At 30.6% G+C, this 9,874-nt stretch overlaps 1 protein-coding gene across 1 annotated transcript; it reads right to left on the minus strand.

The window, feature by feature from the left end:
- Positions 1-3,974: 3,974 nt before the first annotated feature.
- LOC143232245 (peptidyl-prolyl cis-trans isomerase NIMA-interacting 4) lies at positions 3,975-8,778 on the minus strand. Its single transcript, XM_076467415.1, has 3 exons — positions 8,482-8,778; positions 5,565-5,684; positions 3,975-4,230 (listed from the first exon to the last, which is right to left on the minus strand). Exons 1-3 carry the CDS (start codon positions 8,611-8,613, stop codon positions 4,072-4,074), a joined length of 411 nt encoding a protein of 136 aa, XP_076323530.1. The 5' UTR covers positions 8,614-8,778; the 3' UTR covers positions 3,975-4,071.
- Positions 8,779-9,874: the final 1,096 nt, after the last annotated feature.

Here is a 9,874-nt window from a genome sequence, read left to right on the forward strand (position 1 = left end):
GAAAAGTGTTGAACTTTGGGAACTTTTCACTTCAGGGGTACAAGGAAAATAAAATTTGTTCTGTGACCACAAATCTTCATTGATTTTGTTGAATTAGATAGAAAAACTTAGCTTGGAGACAGTATATCATCATTAATCTAATTAAGGACATTAGTTTTAAATATAACAGTTTTAGAAGTAAAATGAATTTTAAATTGGTACTTCTGAAATATTGAAGCCTTTCTTTGTTAAGTTTAAACTAACGTCATAAACAGAAACATGACTCAAAATTTCATGTTCTTTGTTCATTGCAGAAAATGTGTCACCAGCCCATAAATCCACAACTTCCTTTGAGAATGTGCACAAGTTGCTTTCTCTTGTGCTTTAGATTTATTGATTGATGCAGTCAAAAGGAGAATTTGGTTGTGGACAAGTAAGAGGGAATGTTTTGCAAAGGTAATTTCCTGTTTCAAATTTATTTTAATTCTAAAAACATAGAATTCTTATTACGTAGACTTACCACTGAAATACTACACGCCAGAAAACCCACATAATAAAGAAGGTAAGAATTGTCAAATGTGAAAAGAAACAAAAAATATAAAGCAACAAATTAAATGGCTAAAAGATAACTCAGACTACAAGAAATGTTTAATTACGTAAAGTATCAATAGAATCCAGAACCAAAACATGATGAACTTTAGAGAAAATAGAGGAATAAGGAAGAATGAGTATAGTATAGTAACCACATAAAATGGCTCAGAAAGAATTCATTATTCTCAACAGGGCACAACTTCACAGATAATGCCCTTTAATTCAGGAAAAGAAGTCAATTATGTGAGCTGTAATGGTACATTAAACTTGTGGAGTCAACAGAGGGGCACAAGGTGGTAGCATAAATAGGAAAGTTCTCAAAGAAGCTACCCAGATGTATATTATGAAAAGACTTCTTTCCAATAGTTCTAATCTGTGTACAAACATGCAGAAAACTACTGCTGAGATGCCATCAGCTTTAAAAGGATGCCCTTGGTACATTTACAAGGGGAAACACCCACTCATGGAGTTTAAGCATAGAGGGTGGAATTTTGTCTAATGCAAATACAGAGGTATAATACACAAAAAAATTCCAACTGAGCAAATTGATACACACAGTTTCATACAAAAAGAAGCAATGATTTAAAAAGATATATATATTATTGGGTTGCCTCAAATAAATGTGGGGATTTAAAGAACACATAAGACCCTAAGTGAATGTATCGATATAAATACAGATTCTCAATATGTAAGAGACAACATTTAGCTATTTTATTTTTATTGTTTCTTATTATATTTGGATCCAAGTCCAAAGTACTTCAGGAAAAAGAGAGACTCTTAGTGGCAAATACATATTATTGTCTCTTATGGGAAGCAAGTAACAACAGAAAATATGTCACTGGGAAAAGACAATAGAGACTAGAGTAACTAAAGGCTAAATATAAACACCAATGAAGGTAATGTAATTTTATAAAATTACTTATACTTAATTAGGATAATAGTTCAGTTCTTCAAATTTTCCCCTCAGATAGCAATAAAATATTTAAAACTTTCTAACATTTATTACTTATTACATTTATTTATTATTTATTACACCTCTGGCAAATTAACATTGTGATTCTAATGGTAAAACCCTTCTATCTATTATTCAAAAAGATTAAAATTTTAGGTACAATACTTCAGTATCTACCCTGTAAAAACCTGAACCACCCTCACACATTAGGTACCTACAATATGGCACCTCTGGAAGTTTTTGTCCAAGGGTTACAGGAAAAAAACTTTATATAAGCTTTAACTTGAAAACTGACAGACAAACTAAATTATCAGAAGGGTTGCACCATCTAAATACACATATATATATATATAATTTGCTATTTTAACTCAAAACAAGCCAAAACAAAAACAAACTAAATACAAAATGCTGCATCAATTGAAAAGATCCCAGGGCACAAGCTACAGTGTGGAATTATAAAATGAGCCCTATGTTTTGGAGGTGACTGCTGAAGTAGGACCCACATAGCTCTAGAAATACACTGTCTATCAGTCTTAATCTCCATTTGCCAGTCTCACATAAGAAATAAAGAAAAGCAACAGATATAAAATTAGAAATTAGGAGAGTGAGATATGGGTGCTCAAGCCCACAACATTCCACATCACTCTTTACTGCCTGCAGACTGCTCTTTCTTAATCCATAAGAACATAATGTTAGTTTCAAAACATAGGAGTTTTCTTGTTGAAGTCTACTGATGTCTTCATTAACTATATATGTCTAATGTAGTTATCTCAACAGAGGTAAAAGGGTGAATCCTAAATTGTTTTAATTCTAGAAACATAAATATTAAACCTTTTAAAATATATATATATATATGTATGTATATACGTGTGTGTTTGTTAGATTTCAGTACTGAAAACATTCAAACTTCCTCATTATACCTACATGATGAAATATCACTGCAGTACTGACTCTCGTTCTACTCACCCCTCACCAGTTTAAACTTTTGATCCAAACTTATCATTCAAGAAGTTTTACAAATTCTTGAAATCTTTCAATTCTACATTTTAATTCTTTGGGATTTTATTAGTTGTAATAGTGAACAGATTTATTGTATTGAACACCAATGGTTTTACCTCCTGTTAATTTAAGCTCCAATCATGAATAGCTAACATTAGCTATACAAATTTGCTGTATGACATTACATTACTAACTGAGTTATATTACTTTTTGCTAATTACTTTTATCATTTTTACTTGTTTTGAATTTCACACAAAGCTACACAAGGACTGTCTATACTAGCTATTCCTAATTAGCAGTATAAGACAAGAGGGATGACAGCTAGTCATCAACACTCACTGCCAACTCTTAGGCTACTCTTTTACCAACAGATAGTGATGGGGATTTTATTTCCGTGACCTTCAGAATGCAAGTCAAGTATCCTAACCACCTGGCCATGCCAGGGGTACTTTTATCACCACATTTAAGATTTCCTTTCTAAGTGTTATTATTACTACTTAATCTTCTTGAGGCTTCTTATTTATATTTCACCTTCTGCAGAAAAGTTAACTTCATATATTAACAAGTTCAGCTTTAATTAAAAATTTTATCAGTCAAAACATTGAGCACCTGAGTAGGAAAAACGTTAAATGAAATAACATAAGTAATAAGTGGGAAAAGTTTATAAAACATTTAACTTTTTTCATAATTAAAACATCATATTGTATTAGATGGTTAATGAGTGCTTTATTATTAAGTCATGTGAATAACAACTTGATTATTTATCTAAGAGTTGATGTGTCATTAACTGCAGATACTATTTAGTTTCCAGAATGCAGAGTTATCACATTATGTACAATGATCTGACCAGCATAAAGACAAAATCATCTATATCTGCAAAGTTAAGCCATATGTCTGAAATATGGAGAGTGAGGAAAGGAAACCATAGTAAGAAAGAAACATTGAAAACAGATTATCTCAAAAGACAAGTGTATATGTTTGTTGAGAGAAACATTGACACTAAGTTATACTATATTATTTCTTTGTAATTACTTTTATTAACAGTATTTGTGAAATATTTAATGCATCTATTTTCACTACTTTTAACTTTTACTGTTACACTTGCATTATAGAGATCTTCCTGTATTGTTAAGTTAGTATATTATTTTGGACTAACCCAAATTTCTTTAGTTAGCCAAATGCTGCAAAATATTACTGGACTTGCAGCTAAAGATATTGTTAACATTGAGAGTACCCAAACGATGAAACAATGCACTTTAAGCTTCATAAGCATATATGTAAGAAAAGTATATTTAATTAATCATACTGATGACCAGGTTGATTATTAGTTTTGCTCTGAGCACATAGCTTACTTTCATCAGAAGTTACTATTATTGTTTCTACAGCATGTAAAGAACAAATTATAATGTCAAGCTGGGCAAACCTAGATCTTCTCATTAAATAAAAATAACTAAACAGTTCACAAAGCCGTTTATTACATATTATGTAAAATATTCTACAAATTCATAACACAAGAAATATTGTACAAAAAGTGGAATGAAAACTATTTGTCATTTCTTGCCTTCCACCATAATTATGTGATATCCAAACTTAGTTTTGACAGGTGGATCAGTATAGACAGGATTTTGAAGAGTGCTGACAGGAAGAGCAAAAGCAGCATCTTGAAATGGACCAACCATAGATCCTCTATTCATCCAACCTAAATCTCCCTAAAAGGAAAATGAAAAAAAGTACTGAATTCCAATGAAATCCAAATAATTATATAAAATTAAAACAATCAAATTTAATAAGAATCCTTCAGTCAAGATTTATAATGCAAGACACAGACTCACATGCATGACATTCTAGAAGCCAATGTAGGGAAAAGCATTGATTTGTTACAGGTGTTTTCTATTATTAGTTTAAGAATTGTATTAACCAACTTTATTTTTCCAAGAATCCTGTGCTAAGATAAATTAAAATACCAACTAACTCACTCTGTTTTTATCCTTATTATGTTTGTACTAATTTTGTGGGTTTTTTTTATAATATTTATAATAAAATTTCTACCACAGTGATGAATAGTATCTTTTTATACCTATTAGTGATGCTAATGTAAGTGTCACTGACACTCATGAGCATCATTACAGGCAGGCTGCCATGTAAATAAATTTTGATAAACAGTTGTACTGTTTTAATGTTGTGTATTGTTGAAGTTAATAATATTAAAAAATCAATCTATATTTATCTATTGAAAAAATTCATCATCATTTCATTCTTTTATTTCTCTTTTATAGATTCAAAATTATATAGAGATCGTTAGTCTGATGAACTTCAGATTAAAAAAAAATAGAATTCAACCACTGTTTAAATAATTTTCCCAGCATACTACCAAAATGTTTACTGATCTAAAAGAACACAATGGTTAGTAATGTTTAATCATTCTACTATCAGTCTGAACTACAGAACATTTATTAGCATGTTAACAAAACATTTTTCTCACTTAAAATTATATTTATAAAAGTATGCATTGTGTTTGAATAAATATATCTTAATAAATGAGTTCAACAATCATGCTACTTTTGTAAGGACTGATATTCCAAATAGTTAAAACAGCCTATCTAAGCATTACTTTAATTATCATTTAAATATGGTGTTAACTCCCAAATTACAGACTTCTTTTTATAGCATTCACAGTCAGCAGGGTCCACAAGTTGCATCATATTTGGCATTTATATATGTTACAATAATCAGTGTAAAGAACCAAGCAAAAAATTGTGTAAAATCACTCATTTTCCACACAGAATATATTTAAAAACAAACCAGTAATTAATGGAATTAACTGTAATATTTATAATATATTTAAATGTTTATGGTATCTTTGTATTATTAGGATCTCTCTAACAATAAACTCAAAGCAACAAGAAATGTAGTTCAAAATATGGATCGAGTCCATATAGGCCCCACTAGTAGTTCTAAGGTTAAAATGTAATGGTCAACCAAAACCATCACACAGGTGTTTAAGAACAAAGAAAATTCACATGGTTAGGGTAAGTCAACTCACCCCTTGACGAGCTTTGTCTTCACTATACTCAGAAGCTACTTCATTGAATTTTGCACCAGACTTAATTTTTTCCATAGCTTCTAAAATTTTTGATTGTTTTTCACAAAGTATATGACGAACCTATAAATACATAATGGGAAAAAAAAAATCTAACACATAAAAAATCAAATTCAAAACTTACACAAATATTTTTCATAACCCATAAAAACATAATATTTATAACAAACATTTCAGTTAAAAGAATTAATCTTCCAATAGTTTACTATTTATTTTACAAACAAGCATTCAATAATTGAGTCAATGAAAATGACTAAAAATATAACTACATAAATAATGTTTTTGAAAATTACATTATTCTAAATATCTAACTGCATTCAGTAGTTTTTTTTTAGTGAAAGTGTTTTCTTTAGCATGCATTATTAGGTCACATTTTATATTTAAAAAACTTGTAATTTCTTTGAATGCATTTTGACAACATACTCCAAAAAATTCTTAACTCTTAGTATGACAGTACTGTAAGTTCATGTTTCATTACATAATCCATGTTAGGATGGCAAAAGTAAGCAGGTTTTAATTTAAATGTTCTCAAGTTGTTAAATGAACAGAGCTAAGTGTATCCTGTGCTAAGGTTATTTATTACCTGAGATTACTTAAAAGGCATTAGATTAGTGACAAGCATACCACATGAGGAGAATAAAGCTAACAGAAAGCTATCAAACTTAAAACTATTAAGTTAGATCTGTTTTCTCCTGGTTCTTTTTCCTAACTTCTTATGTTAAGATTATGCTGCTGACTTGACACATACGATTTGAAAATTCTGGATCCAGACTTTTACAAACAACACAATCAAACTTCCAACACCTATTTAACTTGTGAGAGTTCTAGTAAACACAGTAAACTTTAGGATGAACTAAACAAGGCAGTAACTTTAGGCCCCCACACTTGAAGATGGAAATCCAATAAAATAATCTGAGATATGCTCCATTATCAATTTAAAATATAACTTGATGACATATACTCAAGTTAATATGATGAAGCTAATAAGTGTGTGGGTAATCTAAAAGAAAAGTAACAAGTGGGATAGTGCATTTTTGCCAACCAGTGAGTGAATTGTAATGTCACATTTTTAATAAATGTTGACATACAGAAGAGAACTTTATGACCTACTATACCTCTGGGCCTCATGAGCTCCAAGGTCTGCTCAGCTAATAAATATTGTTTCTTTTAAGAATCATGATATTAACATTTTAATTATTCTCCTTGTAGAGAAGGAGGTTTGTTAGATCCTGACTGAAGCTTGAAACAGAACTCTCAGTCCACACTAATGCTCTGAGAATAGTGCACTACCAACTGACATAATGTATTATGTTCCAGGATTCAAGACCCAAACAAACAACCTGAACCTGACTTCTCCAATCTCTCACATACTTTTTTAAAATTTAAACCTTCTTCCCCTCTTCTAAGTAAATTTACCATAAGCAAAAAAAAACACAGTTAGCACAGTGCTACAAGCTTCACTGGTTCATTTGCTATTATTTAAAGTGCTTTAAAGTTAATCATAACTACAAAGACAAACAAAGAAAGATGCCCATCTTCACAAAAGCCCATCAGAATGATGTAGAACATAGTTAAGAAACTAAATGTTCTCAATAAAGTAACAGTGCATGGTCCAATATCATTTTTACCAAACTCTAATGCAAAGAATACATGTGCTGAGTATGTTACATTAAAACAATTTTGGAACTTTATAGTCTATGTTACCACATCCAAGCATGCTCTATCTGACAGAAGCCCAGCAGCATTGTTTCCATTGTAAAAGGCTCTCTTTGTAAGGCTGTTATGTCAAAAGCACACAACCACTCTCCAATTTCTTTCCAAATTCATTTAGTGTACACAGACAATAGTTTCTCAGTACCTGTTTCAATACTCATGGCATAAAAATACCACAGACACTGTCTTCCATACCTTGATTGGTATGTCTTCCTATAGAGCAACAGAAAATATGCCAATTACTTGAGATGCAACAGCTGAACGGATATGTTGTGGAAGCATCTTGTATATATGTGACTTTTGTCACTTTTACAGATAAAAATCCTATTGATTATGTTGTGTACTATTATCTGGGATAAGTGGATGCCTTCTCAGTGATTATTAGGTGCCACACTTTTTATCATGGTTAGAGTAGAAATTATTGTAGGGCACTTTCTGGAAGGTCCTGCTTCCCAAGTTGATCCATACATCTTTAGTTCTCAAATACTATTAACTATGTGCAAGGGATATTCCTATTTTGTCAATTCTAAATTCTTGATTTAAACACATCTTAATGATAAAAAAATATGAATAATTTGCTGTAGAAAAGGTTGTTACATACTCTTCACAAAAAACAATCAGTGCCAATATCTAATTTTGATATTCCACTATGAGTTTATAACAAACTGTGGTTGTCACATTACTTGTGGAATTGCATATTAATTTTGCATTGCATGATATTAAGTCTTCTGTGGTACTTTATGCTAAATGGTGTGCATATTTTATTATGTACAAAAAATTAACTAGTGCAACTAGTTTAATTAATTAAAACTTTTTTTTATATCTTGCCTCTAATATGCTAATTTACTTGTTTCTTCACCTACTTACGTGTTTAAAATGTCATATCAATTCATTACAGTTTTTCAAATGGTAAATTCACTTTTAAGCAGTTAATTAGACTATAACTAGTAACAGCATAACTTTAAAAGGTATGAAGTGTCACAGAAAAGTTAACACATTACACCATGTACATCACATAGAATATTTATTACAGTACAAAATTATCCAGGTCCAATTTTTGGATTTTATAAACACAGAATTCAAAAATAAATAGCTCAAATGTCACATAAGATGCTGATTTATTTTTATCAGATAAATGTCAGTTTACTTTCACTGCATTCCCTCCTTTGCTCTGCTTCTGTTGACTCTTTCCTTCTGCAGCAGCTTCACCTCCCTTTCCTCCTCCTTTTCCGCCTTTTCCTCCTTTAGATTCTCCACCACCTCCCTTTCCTTTGGGCATTGTGAAAATTATACTGATAGATTGAAAATAATTTTCCTCTTTCCTATAATAGTAATTCGTTACGTAGCACACTAGTTAAGTTAATTAGCTTAGAAAACTTTGAACACGAAATTAACGACAAACCATACACAGCTCGTCTTACAATTCGCATAGCCCTCTCTAGTCAATTTAAACTCGAAAAAAAAATTAGAGAAATGTTAAATGTTTATTATCACAAAAGAAGTTTAATTAATTACGTAGCGATCTGAATAAGAATGATTAAAGAAATGTAAAATATCTATATTAGAACCAGATAAGTTTATAAATTATTGAAGGTAAGATTACTTAAAATTCATACATAAAAATTAAAAATTCTATGGCGAAAATATTAATATTAGTGTTTTATCAGTATCATTTGTAAGTAACCTTAAAGGAAACGAGAAACTTTTGAAACGTTGAATTACTGAAACTTATTTACGGTTAATAACACCTTCCAAGTTTCAATGTTAACAAAAGTTAAAAATGTGTTAATTAATTTTAAATTATTAGAGAGCAAGTGCTGTCTTATGTTACGTTTTTCTCTTTCAGTTGTATTTATTTCATCAACGTTTCAATTGACATATATCTAAAAACTTCCTGAAGATTACTGATGATGATGTTGATGGTTTCTCTTGCTACATGAAATGTGAGTATATCACGTTTTTCTCCTGCTTTAGTGATTTAAAATTTTCAACATTTGTGGGTTCTTTAGTTTCCGTGCTGTAATGGTGGCAACATGAGGTCAAGAGAGAGTTCGATTCCCCTTGGTGGACTCAGTAGATAGCCGACTAAGGCTTTGCTATAAGAAAAACACACACACACATAGAAGTCGTAATTAAAACCTACAGATTTTATTATGTTTTATAAATCCAAATAGGTATTTATTATTACACATTACAATTAAAATTTGAAGTCAATCGAATAGATACTACAATCATTTTATTATAAAAGTGTGTAATTGTTAGTTGAAGTTGTGATTTCCTTTATTTTTTTCTAACACCTATGTTAATAAATTAGTCATGCTCCAGAGTCTCAGCCAATTCAGAATCAAAGGAAAGAATAGCTGGAGCTGGTAAACAATCTTGTGACACTGTTGATCGAGAAAAGTTTTAATACTTTTCTATGTATTCAGATTTCTCCCTACTTTTTTTACAGTGACTGGCAATATGTAGAGCAGTGGTAAACCTTGGGAAAAAAGAAGCAAACTGACTTTCCCCGCCAACTTGTTGCAATTGAATAATCT

This window comes from Tachypleus tridentatus, chromosome 11 (genome assembly GCF_004210375.1).
Source record: "Tachypleus tridentatus isolate NWPU-2018 chromosome 11, ASM421037v1, whole genome shotgun sequence".
Classification (NCBI taxonomy): domain Eukaryota; kingdom Metazoa; phylum Arthropoda; class Merostomata; order Xiphosura; family Limulidae; genus Tachypleus; species Tachypleus tridentatus.

What these genes read in the sequence shown, in the direction of transcription:
- LOC143232245 (XM_076467415.1), bottom strand. Translation starts at nt 8,613, where the DNA reads ATGCCCAAAGGAAAGGGAGGTGGTGGAGAATCTAAAGGAGGAAAAGGC. An exon ending in AAGGAGGGAATGCAGTGAAA is followed by an intron (nt 5,685 to 8,481) that starts GTAAACTGACAT and finishes ATGTATTTATAG; the next exon opens with GTTCGTCATATACTTTGTGA. An exon ending in AAGACAAAGCTCGTCAAGGG is followed by an intron (nt 4,231 to 5,564) that starts GTGAGTTGACTT and finishes TTTTCCTTTTAG; the next exon opens with GGAGATTTAGGTTGGATGAA.